The sequence below is a fragment of the Oryza brachyantha genome, chromosome 4 (assembly GCF_000231095.2).
Source record: "Oryza brachyantha chromosome 4, ObraRS2, whole genome shotgun sequence".
Lineage (NCBI taxonomy): Eukaryota > Viridiplantae > Streptophyta > Magnoliopsida > Poales > Poaceae > Oryza > Oryza brachyantha.
The window spans coordinates 9685003-9703452 of NC_023166.2; the positions used below are offsets into that span (position 1 = coordinate 9685003).

At 41.1% G+C, this 18450-nt stretch overlaps 2 protein-coding genes across 3 annotated transcripts; both read right to left on the reverse strand.

Annotated features, from left to right (window-relative positions):
• Positions 1 to 2770: 2770 nt before the first annotated feature.
• LOC102722108 (1,4-alpha-glucan-branching enzyme 2, chloroplastic/amyloplastic-like) lies at positions 2771 to 12536 on the reverse strand. 2 transcript variants are annotated; one of them, XM_015836675.2, is made up of 22 exons: positions 12260 to 12431; positions 11701 to 11822; positions 11236 to 11516; positions 10864 to 10962; positions 10718 to 10760; positions 10508 to 10567; positions 9999 to 10079; positions 9787 to 9903; positions 9531 to 9614; positions 8638 to 8759; positions 8376 to 8495; positions 7311 to 7440; positions 7114 to 7224; positions 6557 to 6685; positions 6297 to 6400; positions 5868 to 6012; positions 4778 to 4925; positions 4539 to 4639; positions 4281 to 4358; positions 3641 to 3796; positions 3338 to 3412; positions 2771 to 3225 (listed from the first exon to the last, which is right to left on the reverse strand). In XM_015836675.2, exons 1-22 carry the CDS (start codon positions 12384 to 12386, stop codon positions 3133 to 3135), a joined length of 2526 nt encoding a protein of 841 aa, XP_015692161.2. In that variant the 5' UTR covers positions 12387 to 12431; the 3' UTR covers positions 2771 to 3132. The 2 variants fall into 2 exon arrangements, with proteins under 2 accessions (XP_015692161.2, XP_040379014.1); XM_040523080.1 differs by having other exon boundaries at positions 2828 to 3225; positions 11236 to 11507; positions 12260 to 12536.
• A 1743-nt stretch (positions 12537 to 14279) lies between these two features.
• On the reverse strand, positions 14280 to 18298 carry LOC102722388 (tyrosine-protein phosphatase RLPH2-like). Its single transcript, XM_006652189.3, has 5 exons — positions 18284 to 18298; positions 17158 to 17711; positions 16386 to 16453; positions 16125 to 16304; positions 14280 to 14741 (listed from the first exon to the last, which is right to left on the reverse strand). The coding sequence occupies exons 2-5, from the start codon at positions 17675 to 17677 to the stop codon at positions 14565 to 14567; spliced, it is 945 nt and encodes a 314-aa protein (XP_006652252.1). The 5' UTR covers positions 17678 to 17711; positions 18284 to 18298; the 3' UTR covers positions 14280 to 14564.
• Positions 18299 to 18450: the final 152 nt, after the last annotated feature.

The following is an 18450-nucleotide window of genomic DNA, read 5'->3' on the forward strand; positions in this document are numbered from 1 at the left end:
TGTCATGGCGTCATTAGCGCAGGCGCAGGAGTCAGGGCGGCAGGATCCAGGAGGCGTAGGAGGCGAGGAGTTAGCGCCTTCATTAGCGCAGGAGGCGACGGTTTACATCTCCCTCGGTTTTTTCGGTATTATCGGTTAGCGTTGAATAGAAACCGCACCGAACACCAAAAACTGAACTACCAAAAGAAGAAACCGATTGCACAACCGAACATCGAAAAAACCGCCTCTTCGGTTCGGGTCGGGTCGGTTCGGTTCAGTGATCGGTTATCGGGAAAAAATTGCCCACCCCTAGCTAGCATGCACGCATGCATGCATGGACTCGGTGCAGTGCATGCAAAGGAGCAATCGGCTTTAGGCAGAGGAGGGCACGTGGCATTCTTTGATTTGGGAAGGAGAAGGCCAACCCATCGCTGACGCGTGGCAGAGGCAATCTCCCGTGCGCGCACGCTGGAGCCGGCTGGAGACCGAATCGTCTATGGCTGATGGGATCAATTGTGGCAGCCTACGTGGCTTATTCTGGAGCGTTGATTTTGGATCAAACGGCTGTGAGGACTTAGAGTAGCCTCCAAGTTTTAGGGGTACTTTGGTCATTTTGCAATGGAGGATTATCCCTATAAATAGGGGAGGGATGGTTGCTTGAGTTGGCAACTTGAGTTGGCAACTTGGTGATAGAAAGACTATGGGCTCATTAATCGATTTCGTTCAGATGAGACACCGTATTGTAGAGTTTAAGTAAAACTTAGTTTCATGATTTGTTATGCCGTGTATTTGTTGTTGAGTTAATGACTCATAATTTTGTTATTGCAGGCTAAAATTTAAATTTAAAACTTAATTTCAATTTGATTTTGTTTTTTAACATAGCTTATTTTACATCTCGACTTTGACTCGTTGTGGATACATATATAAAAGTTTCACTTACATATTAACGTTTTTTCTTATATATTATTTGTGTAGATATAGGTAAATAATAATTATGTATTTGAATTTTGAGTACGCAGAATGTATTATCTATTTTGCCCACTTTGCTCTTACTGATGTAGTAAGTATAAATTTAGAACTAGAATTTTTAAAACCCGTGTTCACTCTAAAAAAAATTATCAAATTTAATTAAAATATTGTGAGATGATTTATTACATAGAAAAATAACTTTATATAATTTTTGATCTATTTCTACATGTGATACCCATATATATCTTTGCTCCTGTTAATTGGGTTGCCCATATATTGGATAAACTTATTTAGTTTGGTTATCACTAATCCCTTCGCATATAGTTTATAAATGAGTATGAATAACATAGGTATAGGTATGGATTACCTAATATCCTCCCAGGTCTGGAGTCATATGGATGTGGTTGTCCTCTTCCTACGCCCCCTGTTCCTATCAGTGTTCCCTAGTCCATCAACGGCAGGATGTAATCAGCGGTGGGTCGCATGGATGTTCGTCTTCCTCAGGTTGGCTTTCATTTCCTCTGCTTTGTTTGTTCGTTTCATCGTACTGCATCTCTTGTGATCTAAAACCAGGGAAACAATTAAATAAAAATACACTAAGCTCAGTCAACAGCATCGTTCAATCACTTGTTTCACGTGATCTCATAATGGAAAAATATTTTTTATGTGAGGAGTTGAGATTTACTGAATTAATATAAACCTAATATAGTAGAGGCCGACTCCGGTGCATATTACTTGCAGTATAATCTAATTCAGACCGTTGATCTATTTTTTACGGATGGCTGAGATTAAATTATACTACCATCAATTTTAAGTGTAGTAGAATTCTAAGGGGACAATATTGTCCTTTTTACTGAGAGAGTAGGTGGATCTTGTTGGGCTTTTTTCATCCGTGCATATGACCGCGCGAGGCAGGAGAGGAGGAGGAGGAGGATGGCTGGAGTCCCGAACGAGGGGAAGAATGAACGACGCAGATCTAGATTAGGATAATATTTCAAGTGATAAAAAAATAATAAATACAAATCAAATATTAATCAAAGTATGAAAATATCATTTTAAATCAATGGATGAGATTAGTTCTACCGACAGTATTATACTATAAGTAATATGCACCGAAGCGTTGTCCTAAAGTAATATTGTCATCAGGAAGCGTGAACCCATACACGACATTCCGGTGGATAACTCGCCGTTTCTGCGATTTTGGTTCGACTGCGTCGACTATTTGTCAAAAAAAAAAAAGCAGGCCGGCTGCACTTGAATTTGGCTACGAAGCCATCAAGGTGGGTGATTAGCAGAGAAGCAGTGCAAAGATATCACCGATGATTAGTGTTCTGGATTGATGCGGTTCCTCTCTATTCCTGTTATGATCTGTTCACCATTTTGTTCGCAACTATTTCGATAGCACCCATTCGTCACTTTGTTCTTGAACTATTTCGGTTCCAACAAACAGAGGCCCCGTCATCTACAAGCTTTACTTCAACGAGAAAGCTATCCAATGTAAATTCGTTGGATATTATAGCGACTGAAAACGGTGGAGGTGTTTGTGACCCAAATTCAAACCCTTCAGTTGTCTTTTTTTTTTCCTTTTCATGGAACCTGTACCACTGTAGGACTGGTTGAATGCATTATGCACGTAATTAAAAAGTTTTGGGTCAACTTGCCCTATTGGGCTGTATTTGGAAGTCAGGCTGGATCAGGCTTCGGGTGAGTGATAAATTAGCCCGAACTTCTCATGGCCCATTTAAGCAAGAAAGAAACTGATGATTTAAGAAGGGAAGCAATATGTACCAATCTGGTTGCACTTATCTGAAAAAAAAAATTAAGCAACAGACTAAATGGAGGCTTACTGAGCCCTAAGTACAAGGGGGAAAACATTTCTGTCAAACGGATTATTCAGAAAGATACAATGCCAACTGATAACATTATGTACAAAGCTACAGCGAATGTGCAACATAGGATGGGTTTGGTGTAGCTCGGAGAAAAGCCGTTCACTCTGGTCTGTCCTTCCGAATCACTCGAAAACAGGAGCTCACCAGTAGAGTTTCTACCTCATCTTCTGGCATTGGCGAAGAAACACAGGTCCCCCTCGAATCACATATTCGGGCAGCATCCTTTCACTTGGTTGCATTCTGGTGCCATGCCACCAGCTCCCTGGAGCTGTTCCCCACTGACCAATGCTGATCACTAGTCCTCCTCCTCTGAAAGGGCGTACACGACAGCAGTTCTGCTAGGGGCGTACACCGAGAATGAACTTGGCCTGTTGTCATGCGGCCAATCCTGCAAGCATCAATAATATGGGAGCTACTTTTAGATTCACGTGACCATGATACAAGGAACTACACAAGCACTGAAGCACACGATGTCAGATAGAACTTGAGCCCAGACTTACAGCAGTGAAGTACTCAGCATCATGATCAAGCCGACTGAATCCACCAAAGAGGCCATCGTCTGAGTCCAACACAATCTGATAACAAATAGCTGCAATCAGTAAGCAGACAAAATCTTTGCAGAAAACACTAGTGTTTGAATAAGTTGAATTAATGAAGAAGATTGGCATGGCCACTTAGTTTACATGCGAATGTTAAACGAATGGAGTATCCTATCAACTACAGCATGTAGAGCTTGTATCTATGATGGAATGAAAAATTTTAAAACCCTCGCCATAATTGAATCATGCAAAGGAGGTGCATACCTTGTACTTTCCAGGCTTTAAACAACCAACCCGATAATCAAAATAGCTATTACTCCAGTGGAAGTTGAACACAAATACCAAATCTCCTCTCTCAAAGATGATCATCTTATCCTCCTCATGCTTCCGCGATATGTACTGGTGCTCAGATGTCATGAACTGCAGTAACATTCTCCATTTAATCAGTAAAATATCTCCAGGAGGAAAAAGAAGTGCTAGAGCTGGGACAAGTAACAATATGGAATAACTTAAAACAACACTTTTAGAGGGTGAAACACAATTTCAGATCATACTTTCCAGATTCCTCCATTGGAAATTTGGAATCTCTACTCCATAAGTTAGTTAGTGAAGGTGACTGGTGACCATGCTGATCTTTATGTGTGGATCTATGTAGATAAGTGGGCATCATATGTAGGGCTTTTTAAAAAATAATTGCATCACATACATGTGTATGTAGGTGGCCAGTTAATATGATTCTATTTAGCTTTAGATACGAAGATAATTTATTGGCATCTTTTAAATCATACCATATGATATGTAATACATTGGGGGAAAAGGGTTCAACATATGGGCACTATACTATAATTTCATGTTGAAACTTGAAACATAAAAAATTTGACAAAAGGTAGAAATTTTGACATACTCCATATTTTTCCTCAAGATGCTGCATGGCCTGATCAAACTCTTGCATGCCCCGATATCTAAGATAATCTGCATCTCCCTGTCCAATGAAGGGTAACATTATCAGCTCTTATTGATAAATGATGAAAGCATGAATTAATATAAAGCTTTCCCTAGAGGCACTGTGGATCTTAATCCAACAGCACTGTAATAATACTACAAAAATATATGATCAAATCTGGATCATACAAGAGTATAAGATAGAGCAGGCCGAACTTACAAGGTCAAATCTACGACGGCATTTGTCAAAGCTGTAGTTGTTTCCCGGGAGGACTGAGCCATTTGGAAGGCTTTGCGGACCTCTTGGGAAATCTATCCATTCTGCAAGGTAGAATAGAAGAAATCATAAGTTCCTCTACAGATGCAATAGATTACATATTGTGCAAAGTTTTTGGTTAAAATTACTTCAAATCGAAATAGTACAAAATGCAAGAAGACTGTAATGCTGTAAATACTAACCAGGATGCCCAAACTCATTTCCCATGAAGTTAAGATAGCCTTCACCTCCTAAGCCCATGGTGACAAGTCTAATCATCTTATGTAATGCTATCCCACGATCAATTCGAGGTGTTGAAGGCCTGTCCAGAGCCATAAAATCATACATGTCCTGCATGAAAGGAAGTTGAAATGTTCTTGTTAAACTGTATTTAATCAAGTTACAGAAGAGTGGTGCACTTTGGCATGTTCTGTGTCTCAGCAATCCTGAAAGAGAACAGCACAATGCCCAAAAGAATAAATGTTGCAATGAAATGCAAGATGACTCTGAAAGAATGTATTCCATCTTGATCTTGGCAAGGTAAAGACCAAGGATCAAATCTCCTATAGCACCTTTAAAAATGTATTAAAGGCAAGGCATAATAACACCCCCATCCCCACAACATCCCACACCCCCCAAAAAGCCCAAATAAATACTAAAAGGCAAATCCTTGAGGCGCTGTATAATTGAGCAGAGGTTTTCATTTCAGAAAGTAGTGTATGTTTATACATGAAAACTAGGAAAATCAAGGAAATAGTTCATCAGTCATCTTGCCAAAAATATTTGCTAGTGAAATACAGATGGTCAGTCGTGAAGCTACAAGTGATTTTGCTATTTTACCAAAGGAACAAACAAAGGGATGAATACAGAAAACCATTAAATTGCTCAAAACTAAGGTTTCAAAGTCAAATTAAGTTACAATAGCAGATTACCACAGATTACTTTTTTTCAGCGATATTTCCAGTCAAATAGACATCGGATGCTAGTGAAGTAATAAACCTTGTACCAATACAAGACAAACAATCTGATGAAATGAAGTCAATTATGCAATTCCTTAGGCACAAAACTAAATATTTTCACTTTTGTTTATGCTTACAAGTCAAATTTTGAATTTTCAACCTTAAATTCGGAGTCTATGTTGGGGTTTTTATCATAATTTTTTTTCAATCTTTGCTTTTAGATCGCTAAGAACATGTATATAAAAGTTCTATTCACTAATTATTTTTCATTTGCAAATATGCAGTTCTGTTTTTTCCCTCAAAAAGCCAAACAATGACCACTAACAGGTAGTACCTTATCCATCAACCAGAACGCAATAGTCTTGTCACCAACTAGTGCTTGGTCATGACTTTCTGCATAGGTAACACACTTTTCTGACCACCTTCTATTTGTTAGGGTGTGTACAATATCACCCATTTTCCAAGCTTCGTCACTTTGCCTGTGAAAGAAAATGGAATTTCATCTCAACATAGTTGGAACTTGGAACTTGCCCATGACATGCATTAACACTAGTTCTCAGCAGAATCAAAGGATATCCCTAAATAACTCATAAATGGTATGTTTGGAAGAGCATAAAACAGCTTTTCGAAGGGCATAACAGCAGTAGCATGGTTCAAACACTACCATGGCCTTATAAAGAGGGGAGTATAACTATATGATATACAGTAAGTAGTTGAGTATATCTCATTTTTCATATGTAATCACCAACGTTCCAGCACTTACTTGAGAAGTTCAATCCATTTGTCTGGTACAGCCATATGTAAACGATAGTCAAAACCAACACCACCATCTTGAACAGGAATGCAAAATGTAGGCATCCCGCTGACCTGAATAAAAGGCAGGGATGTAAATTGAGCCATGTTTCATGTTATGCGTCTTAATTGAATCAAATGGCATTTTCTACATTTAGATGAAGCACAGAACAAGAATGCTGTTTAGAAACTATGGTCTATGCTAGAAGAATCAAAAATAAAGTCACTTACATCTTCACCAATGGATACAGCCTCAGGATAAAGCCCATGAATTAGATCATTTACCAGCATTAAGTAAACTACTGCATCAACATCAGTAGCAAATCCAAAATACTCGCCATAGTTGCCAGTAAATGCCACCTATATCAGCAATTGGCAATTTTAGAAAAAAATAGTGATCACACTCATCAAGGGCAAAGAATACTAGAATGAAATCCAAGTATCGGCAGCAGGAATCATGATACAAGTAATAATCCATTGAAGCATACTAAAGGTTTCAGAAAAAGGGCATTGGTCACATTCGTTTCAGCAACATGGAGTGGAGTACTAGGACAAGATTAAGTTTTTAATATTGGACAATTGAAAATGGACTTATTTGATTTTTAAAGAAACATGTATATTAAAAGTATTATTTCCAAAAAAACACAATGTTTAGCCCTTGGGAAGAGTCCCGCGATAATCTAGGTGAGTAGAAATCCCAAACTTCAGAAAAGAACAGGGCTGATGTACTCCAAACAGAAACAGCAGCACTCTCAAATGCAATTTACCCGAATCACATGATAACTTACCTGTAAACCGTGATGAGTATACATCATGGAGGTCACCCCATCAAATCGAAACCCATCAAACTTGTATTCCTCAAGCCACCACCTTGCATTCGACAGTAAATATCTTAAAACCTGCAAAAGTACAAATGTATGCATTGGTAAGGACAGAGTGATAGAAAGAGTTAACTAATCTATGGTGACAGTCAATTGTTACATACTTCCCAACTACCATAGTTGAACAGGCGAGAATCCCACATCCAGTGATGACCCCGTGGGCCACCATGGAAATAATGTGTATCAGTGCCATCAAAACCATTCAAACCATCGAGGGTATTGTTTGATGAATGACTGCAGGATACAGAAAAAAATTAAAGAAAAGAAATGGTAAGACTACCCAACCGAGAAGGATCAACTAAATAAGTGGATGGAAAAGAAGTAAATTATCTGGTCAAAAAACATGTCAATAAAAAGGTTTAAGTCCAAGTATAATAGGTTCAGAACTCTTTATACAAGGCATTGACATGTATCCGCATTCTTCTTTCTTTGCAAAAAGGAAGCTCCTTGTTTTGGAGAAATATACTCCACAACTGTGGTTATGCAAATTAAATAGGAAAATTATCCATTGTTTCCCTAAACAGCTGTTTAGACCATTTAACCGATAGACTGTGGTTATCTGTTTCTATTAAAACGTCCATTTACTGATTAAAGGGATGTTTTCCACAATAATTGGCTAAACGATGGGTGACCAACTGTTAGGTGGACATTGAATCTATCTCAGAAAATATGTAAAGACCATATTTTTCTCCAATTCGCGATTTCCTTGTACCATAAATGGGCAGCAAACAGGGAGTCAGGGTAATATTTTCCTCTCTTTGCTAAGTAGCTAGATGTTGTTGGTGACATAGTGTATACAGGACTAAGTTGGTGTTTGTATCTCACTTCCCCCTCTGAAATGAATGGGAAGTGTCCCTGACACCCATTTCAGAAAATGAATAAATGTGCAATGTAATTTCTCTACACTTAAATCATCAATTGCATTACCATTGCAACACAAAACCTCCCTGAGAATATTAGTTTACGTACAGATGCCAAATGGATGTAACTTCAAGCGTGTTGATACATACAATATGAGAAAATCATGCAGCACAATAACCAGGTCAAGGGTGCCAAATAGAAATCATGCAGCAGATCTATATTTAATGGAATAAACAGTGTTACTGGATGCCAGTTATCTAAAATACTAGGAACACACAAGACAAACAAATCAAAATTTCACTAATTACCTGTGAACAATATCCATAAGCACAAGCAAACCAAGCTCATGAGCTTTATCAATCAGAGATTTCAAGTCCTCCGGGGTTCCAAAACGGCTACTTGGTGCAAAGAAGTTAGTAACATGATACCTACAGTAAAGAATATAACAATGATCAAACCAGGTCAGAAACAGAAAGTTCTTGCACTCTTTGTCCATAGAAAGAAATCTGTTCAGAAATTTCCACATGTACGAAGTACTGAAATTTAACCCTAAATGGATGTTGTGAGTACCCAAAGCTTGCATAATATGAGTGCTCCTGGATTGCCATTATCTGTACAGCATTGTACCCAAGCCTTTTAATTCTTGGTAGCACCTCATCCCTAAAATTGGCATATGTGTTTATCTTTGGTTCCTGTGCAACAAACAATACTCAGTAAGTATATCATGAGTTAGTGGCCCTCAGACTGCATAACACAAACTTCTACAGCAAGATAATATCGCATTTCTTGCTTCCTAAAGATACTATCGTATTTCTGGCTTCCTACATGTAAGATATTTGAACTGGTAACACGGCCACATTACTTAACAGGCTATTACAAGATTGGTAGTCATACTAGATATGTTCTGGAAAGAATGTTTAGCTTTATTTTAAAATGCAACAAAAATCATACAGCAAAAAAAGGAAGATCAGATGAAAAGGAAGCACATTGCAATCTTATGAGAACAGAATTTTACATCCATCTGAGTATATTTTAAGATCTGTTTAGTTTTCACACGGAAAAATATGTCTGCTAGATGTTATTAGCAAAGGAAAGAACCTTCAGCTGCGTTGTTACATAAGTCAGAACAAGAACGAATTTCGCAAAGTAAGGGCCTATTCAGTTTGGAGGAATTTCAACCTATAGGAATAGGAAAAGTGAAGGAATAGGAATGTTTGGCCACATCAATCCATACGAATTTTTTCCAAGAGGTTTGAGTGGATGGAAATTTTCCTATGTTTTCTCTCTACAATGTATAGGAAAGGAAAATTTTCTTTGGTTTTCCTATAGTTGATTCTTACAAACCGAATGACTTTCATATGAATTAATCCTTAGAAATCCAATCCTTTGGTTTTCTTCCAAACCGAATAGCCCCTAAAAGAAGTCTTCAAGATAAAACAAAATTAAAATAAATGTTGGCATACCGGGCTACTCATTCCAATATGTGATTCGTATATCCGCAGTGACTTTGGTCGTTTAGGTTGAGGATATTGGAATACATACTTTTCCTGCATTTGCATGTACAACAGCCTTAGGAAATGAGCATAAAAGGTTAACATAGAATATCCTGATCAACAAAGAAAAAATATTACACTTCTACAAGGGTCAAGTGCCGCAAGCAGAAGTAAAATATAGTACTAGAAAAATATTTAATTTAAAGAATGTAAGATAGAAACATACCTCTTCAGGTGGGTCATAATATATACCATTGTACGGTATTTCACCTGGAGCCTGTACAGCAAACTTAATCCAGGCAGGAATTGAGTCCTTTACGCCAGATGGCGTATCCATCCGAATCTGGGAAATAAGGTGGAGAGAGAACTTATAAGTAAGCTCACTTCGAAAATGATTTTAAACCCTTAACTAAGTAAATGGCCAATAAGAAAACCTACCTTTACACGTGAGCCATGAGGAATAGCAGGGGATCCATCAGCATTGTTAGGCAGGAAAATCTCCCAAACACCATACTCATTCTGAAAATGGCAACACCCGGATATCAACACCAATAAGAGAAAAACTTTTGTTGGCCACATGGAAATATGCTCATATGCTATGAAGTATGAACACACTTGCTCATGTCATATAATCAACATTCTGGATGGAAGTGATAAAAATTTAAAAGAAATTATTAATCATTAGGAATGTAAAATCGCATGCATGTGATCACCCTGAACATGTTGTGGACTCAAAGAAAATGGTATTTAGTCAAGTAAGACTCAGTGCAATGCATTAAATGTTGTTTTCGCTGACTTTGAGACAATATAGAATAGCAGCATCTTAGTATGATATACTCAAGTCTCAACTTGAAGGAGTATATAAACAGCTGTAGTGAACTCAGATAAATGAAATTATAGTAATGATTACAATGGAAAGATGGAAAATACAAAGGTTAGAGACATACTCTGGTCATAGCATCTGCATTTGGGTTCCAATTGTTGAAGTCACCTACTAATGCTGCAGACTACAACAGAATACAAGTGTCAGTTTTCAAATCTTAACGCAGGGACCCTTTTGAAAATAAATTCAGTGCTATATAATATGTGGTATTTTCCAGTATGCTAGATATCAACAAGTGCTTAGAAGGCAATTGTTAAGACTGTAAAGCACGTACCTGTGCTCCAGGTGCCCATTCTCGATAGGTAATGCCTTCAGCACTGAAAAGGACAAGAGAAAAGATATTGAATTTGATCATAAGATATCCAAGTGAAATAGTGCAGACATTCTGCAGTAAATTAGTAAATGCAGCTTTAAATTTACCTGCGCGTAAATCCAAGCTTTTCATAACCACGAGAAAATGCATCCAAGCCACCTTCATGTTGATCAATAGATGCACGCATTCTCTTGTATTCGCTGTATCTGTTCAAACCACCACATGTACCAAAAAATATACTGAGGTCAACAGAGTAGGCTTCCAACAAAAGCATCAACCAAAGGAAAATATTTTGCCAGATTAACAGGGTGAGGGAATTCAACTATGCAGACTACTTTCCACAATCTTATCAGTTTTCTATTTCGATAATTCTAATTATCGGTGCAAAAAATTTGTAGTGCATTTTGTGAGATATCACCAATGTTTTCAAAGATAATATCAACCTTAACCAAAATGAACAAAAAAGGTGAAGAACTAACCGGTAGTCAAGATGGTTCCGAAATCCTTCCAGCATTGGGTCAATCTGGTATATCTTCTGACCATGTCCTGGTGGTGGGATAATTCGTGGTTTCTCCTCAACAGATGGTCCTTCAGCTTCTTTGATTACAGCATGAGCCACAGTTTCCTTGACATCTTGAATGGCTTCTGAAGATTCAAGTTTTTCTTCAGCCCCAACCTTTATGCTTGCTTCGGCTTCTGCTGGAATTGCTTCGTCTTCCGCGACAGGTTTTACTTTGTTATCATCAGGTATCTGCAGCAACTACAGATAGGCTGTACATGAGACACATGCTAGATAACCAAAAGGAAAATTATTTTGTGGATAACCCAATTTCATTTTCAGTAGCCCAAGAACCAGCACAAGGTCGCAATACAACACAAGAAACCTGGTATCATCATACATTTGGCAGGTGAATTATGACAGCACGAACTATTCTCGGCATTACCTGTGATTCTTCAGGCTGCAATTGAGTTCCCACGTCTGGTTCGGCAGAGGACAGCAAGTCGTCGCTGCCACCGCCAGGCACCAGCACCTTGCCAGGAGCACCCGCGCAGCCCATAATGCTACCTGGAAATGCAAAGCCGACTCTACTAATCAGGGAACCCGGTACCACCGCTTGCAAATTGCAATAATAAGAAACCTCAAACGCAGCATTAACAGGAAAGCAATTTTGTAATACTAACTCAACTTATACGGCAATTTTTTTTACAAAAAAAAAGTTCTCCGAATTCAGGAAAAGAATGATCGCTTCACTGCACTTAAACAAAGTGCACATGGACGAGAGATAACCAGCGAAAGCTGTAGAATATAGAACATGTATGCCGTCGAGGCTGTGAGCTGCAATCGATCGGGGGATTATCTCTTCTTCCTCATCGAAATCAGTCAGGGAACAGGTCGCAATCCACCCACGCACGCAGGGAGAGAAGGGAGCGCCTAAAAATAGAGGGGAGGGAGAGACTCCCGTGTTTGAGGTTCAGGACACAGGGCGAACGAGCGAGCCTCACGTGAGAAGGAGTCCTTCTTCCTGAAGAGCACCGACGGCAAGTCCACCCCACCGGATCGCGCCGCCGGGCCGCCGCCGCCCGCACGCCCCACCCCTAGCCTCGCGCCGGAAACAGCGAACGACGCCATCCCTTCCCCGGCACACACCCCACCCCCGCCGCCCGCCCGCCCGCACGCACGGCACGCGCGCGCGCGCGCAGATCCCTCCCGCCGCAAATGCCGCCTCGAGCCGAGCAACGAGGAAGCAGCACGACTGCACGAGGGAGTAGAGAGGAAGGGGCCAAGGGGGGAGGGAGATATTAATCGAGAAGCGAGGACGAGAAGGGGGAGAAGAAGAGGGGGGAGCAACGTGTGCGGCGGAGGTGGAGGCGGCAGTGAGCTGCAGACCTGCTGTGCATGGGGATGGGGAAGGGTGGCCCCCCACCGTGTCGCCTTCTCCCGTGGCTCCTGTGCGGAGCTGGCAGCAGGTGGGGCCGGCTGGGTTGGGGACGAGGAGATCGCGAACCAACGGTGGGGAGCGCGTCGGAGCCACATCCGTTGTGAACTTGTGATGACTGTGGGCTCCTCTCTCACTCTCTTTTCCTTAAAAAAAATTATGGTCATGACTGGGTTAGGATTTTTTATTTCCGAATAATTTAAGTTTTTAATCTCATAAGTAAACTTTTCGCGGAATTCGTTTTCATAGTTAAACATTATGGCCGTTAATGGAAATTGTCTGTAATACAGCAGTGGTAGGCAGCCCTAAGTATGTGTGGGTGAAAATAAAAATAAAAATGCTCAAAAAAGAATTCACGGACTAGCTGCTCCTTTTCACATGACTAATAATGACTAATCGCGCCTTGGTTGCATCTTGGCGTTCATGTGTCACGCGACCAATGATGCACTCGCACTCGAAACCGTCCGTTTGGTTCAAAGAGAGTGACCGGCCATGGATGATCGGTAGCAACTGGCAAGCAAGTTGGTCGCAGGAGAAGACAAAGACAAATCTTCATACAGAGAGAGTGAGGATGTGGAATATGCTGGGCGTGCTGAAAATTGCTGTCCCGCTGATCATCCATGGTTAGCTTTTAGTTATTAGCAGCAGCAGCATACATCCAATTATTCCGATACTTCGATCTTTCTCTAATTACTAACAAAATACTTATGTTTTGCTATGAAAATATATTATAAAATATTATAGTATTTTTTTCTTAACTATACTAATATCATTTGTTTTGAACCAAATATAAACTATTTCATAATATCAGAAAATATCGTGTGCTAAGAACGGTTGAAAGTAATAGGGTGACAGATTCACTGTCATCACACGTATAGCATAAATATTTTGGAGACTCACGTCCGTCACTCGTACAGCCGTGCACTCGTGTTCTGACTTCTGAGCTTCGACCAAATACCTACATACTTAAATAATAAGCTATTAGCACAACACCTGCAAGCGTGCAGCAACGGCTTAATTTAACCCCACGATGATCCTAGATACGGGAGAAAATATTTTTTATATTTTAAAAAGAACACCCCAATTGCCTACCGACGAACGTTGATGAACAGGCAGCAGTAGCCGTCCGAATGCGAAACATTGCAGCCTCGTTGCCGTGGTCCCTGACGCCCTCGGACTTGTCCGGTCGCTCTCTCTAGCCAGAGGCCAGATCAACGTCGCGAGCGAGGGTACACGAAAAAGGCGCGGCCCGCGTACGACGACGACGGGACCTGGCCCTACCGCTCTCCCGCCCGCGAATTCGTCTGCCGTCCTCTGCGTCTCGATATTTTGGGACCTTTCGCTCTTGCGGGCGCGGCTAGAATCCACGACCAAGGGAGAGCAAACGAGCCTGGGCCGTGAACACGCGCCGTTCCAAACCTGTGCGTCGCCCTCACGAAAGGGACACCGGGAATCCATCAGGTTTACGACTTACAAGAAAAGGAAATGCTGATGTATAAGAGAACAGAGCATTTTTCCTCTCAACAGAAAAGGCAGAAAATGATAATCTGCTCTGTTGTTCATGGCAACCAGAAATGGCGACCACAAAAAGGAGAGTAAAACATAACTCTTGTAGTAGTTGCAGTTCCAAGGTAGTAGTGGTACTGGTATTAGGCATACAGCAATTTACATGTGAGCTTTTTTTTTTCTTTTTTTGCCAAAGCACGCTAGTGTGTTTCAGTCTTTCGGAACTCACATTTCTTCAGATGTTGCAATTGTATAGAGCACTTTCAGTCATCCGGTAGCTGATGTGAGGGCCAGGGCACTACTACCTTCAGGTCTGCACCAGACTGGTGCCAGGGCACTACTCCTGAATCCTGATGATACCTGGATCAATTCTGGGATGTAGTTCCTTCTGTGCTCCTGATCAATTCCTTCGAAGGAAACACAATAGCAGCTATAGGTTTGTCTGCATACCCGCCACCTTCATCGATGACAAACCGGAGGCCTTCTATGTGGAGCTTCCCATGGTGGCCACTTACAACGATGGTCTGCTTGCCAGCCAGATCCTGAAGAGAGAAGATGGTATATCAAGATCTGTTCTTTTAGTATAATTAAGCAGAAATACAATGGCATCCATGTGTTTGTTTTGATAGGCAAAATAATAGTAGCACAGGCAGAGTTTCAAAAGATTGTATGGTCCACCTATGAAAAAATCAGGCCCTACAGCTGACAAATGTATCCGTTTTTAAAATGAAATCATGTAGTGATTCTTATGCAACAAATGTCAAGAATTAGCTGTTGGCAGCCCAATACATGCACTGCCATTATGCATATGTACCATGTGCTTACTTGTTTCAGTGAATCAGTGAGAACACGATAAGAACCAAACAAGTAAAAAAGACAAAAGATGTGGCCATAGGTAGACCCACTGGCCACAGGGCTCACCAAATCATCTGATGGAAATGAGAAAACTGTCAATCAATATATACTGTGTGGTATTATAGTACTAATCATCGTACTAGAAATTCTGGCTATGATCCTGTGACAAGGCAATGTCAAGACTAACATGAACAAACAATAACTCTCAGGAGCTATTCTCAACGGATCCACTGCTCCTTCCCTTTTCTACCAAACCTTTGTTGCAGCGGCTTTTCCTCTATAATAGTCGCTTCATTTGCAATTTTATAGAAGCTAAACCATCAAAGCTACAAATGTACAAGAGAAACTAGTGTGCTTTCTATATGTGGATTAGGATTTTTGAGCCGCAAACTTTGCTGAAAATCTGGTTTGCACCCTAAAACTCAAAATCCACATATTTTTCACGCTGAACATCCATGAATAAAATAACAACCTATAAGCTATTGGAGTTTTGGTTGCAGTGACGCTTGTTTTCACTAACATGGACTCTTATTAGGAAAGTTTGGCTAACATGGACCCATCTACGTGGCATCGACCTAGAAATTTGGCCAGCAGGAGTTCACATCAGAGAAAACCATCACTATATAAGCAAAAAAAAACACCTTCAAAAATGGTTCCGGGTGTTATTTGTTCAGTTTGGAAGCTGGGGGTGAAAAACAACTGGTTTTTTAGGTTATGGTGAAAATTGGACTCCCAGAGAGCTCAAGGCCCAAAGATGGGCTTTTACCCGTCTGCATATGTTATTTCAGAATGATATGACAAAAACAATGAAAACAAGTGCAATGCACATGAATAACTGTTGGGTTATGTTTATATGGTGAGTGTTTTTTGGATGATATGTTGATTTCTTCCCTAGGAATACGGGAAGATAGCACTATAGTGCATTCAATGATAATCTATTAGCAAACTTCAAATTATATGAGAGGGCGTTGTGCCTTCAGAAACATAATACGTTGGGTAACAAGAAAACCTAACAGAAGCACAACTTTTGAGTTGTACCAAGAGTGCAATGGGATCACACATTTGCTCACCTTGGGTATGTTCCAGACATCTTGCCTCCCGCTCAGCATTGCAACCTTTGAGACCCTTGTATCTTTAGTTCTCAAAACTCTAAACTGCTCGTTCAAATCAATTGACCTCCCCAGGCCAGCATGAACCGCAATCAGCTTACAAATAAGCTGTCCTTCATTGGTATCAATAGGCACATTTTCCTGTCATACAACCATGCAAATACCTAAGGAACAAACTCCTGCACCTCTCCTTATACTTTGCTCAACAAAAAGGCAGCATACCTCCTCATGGATCCAAACCAAGTCGTGCAGAAATTTCTTGTGCTCCTCAGGTACAGCCTTCATAAGATCTAAATGATAGTGGAAATTTGTAAGGACGGGTGGTTTCTATTGAAATAAATCAAAGAACCTCGCTCTGTTTAAAAAAATGTAGGTATTCACATAACACTAGCAAATACTCCCTCCATCCTAGAAAATACCAATTTCTGGAGACGAATCCGGACGTAGGCTATGTTCAGATTCATCCCTAGAGATTGGTTTTCTGTGGGATGGAGGGTGTAACTATGTAAGAAGCAGCTTTGTTAAGTTCTGATGCAAGTTTTACTATGAATACATGCTTACAGACCCGGCACTATAGGCATCAATTCGCTATTTGCTTTGAACATGCGGACTACTTATAGACAACAGACCATCGAAGTAGTACAAAACAAGTTTAGTGATTCTGTTATTGTATACAAAATTCACCTTACTAGTCTCTACAATGTTTACTTTTGTGATGGGTAGAACCCTACTAAAGTACTAATTGCTCACATTGGCACTAGAGTACTACAAAATTTTGCATTGATGTAGCAAACATGCAAAACATACTTCCCAGTAATTTGGACTTCAGCAGTTTTTAAGGTTTACGCACTGTAAAACATTTTAATAAACACGTATGACGCAACACTCTAAATAGTTAGTGGCTTACTACCGCAGTTGGTCCGTTAGGTTCCATTGCAATTTGCAAAGCATGAAAAAGCAAGGAGCGTATCTTCTGCGACACTCCAGAACTGACCTGGGGATCCATGTGCAACGCCGTAGGACTCGAAGGTAGGCTGCGCGTCGTAGATGGAGCCCAGGTACAACGACCCCCTCTTCAGATTCCTCTTCTCCTTTATGATCCCACCCCATCTCCTCCCCTGGGCGTGCATCCCCTCGTGGCCAGGGCCACGGTACCACCCCTCGTTCTCCTCGTTCTGGATGTACTCAGCCCAGGTGGCGGAGAACGGCGAGCCGTCCGGCGGCGGCGGAAGCGCCCCGACGAATGCGGCGAACGCGAGGTCGTGATTGCCGCAGAGGAAGACGTGGCGCTGGCCCGGGTGGTGGGCCGGGAGCGCGATGAGGAAGTCGAGGACCTCGCGGGTGTTGGGGCCGCGGTCGCAGTAGTCGCCGAGGAAGACGACGAGCGCGGCGGCGAAGGTTTCGGCGGGGAGCGCGGACTGGAGATTGGCCCACAGGCTCTTCAGCTTGGAGATGTAGCCGTGGACATCGCCGACGCAGATCACCGTGCGGGGAGGGAGAGGCGGAGGAGACATCTCGCCGGCGTCGCTTCCTCTTTCCCACAAGTTGCTGATAACACAGGAATCAGGAGTATGGATGGTAACCGTGGGAAAATGTATGTCCGCCGCTAAACCCGTTATTACTTCACGGTAAAAAAAACCTCTGCCCAAACCTGTTATCCGCGGGCGTCGTATACCATTTACCCACCTTTTAACGTAGCAGCACTCATGCTTTTTAAGAAGTTCTAAATACAATCATAAATACGATATACATGCAAAAACATATACAAACACGGTCAATATATTATTTCACAAATAGGATATGCATGCAAGAACATATACAGTCACTATCAATCTCTTATTTCACAAATATACATGCAAGAACATATACAAACACGGTCAATATATCATTTCACAAATAAGATATATATGCAAGAACATATACAGGCACTACCAATCTGTTATTTCACAAATATACATGCAAGAACATACAGAATCATTATCAATCTACCAAACAAGCACACATATACAAGCACGGCCAATCTGCCACAGGCCACACACAAGCATGCCTCACCATCACCGGATTACAGAAGAGAAAACAATAACAGTGAAAAAATAGGATGTTGATAGATGGATGCTCACGGAGAGGATGAAGGACGACCGCGAACAAGGGCGTCGGTGCAGAGGACGGGGATGGGGCGTGGGAGAGGGTAGTGGATAGGGCAGCATCAGTGAAAGCCAAGGGGGACAAGGCGTAGGCGGCAGCGACGAGGGCGGGGGAAGGGTGCGGCTGAGCCGGTGGAAGTCGA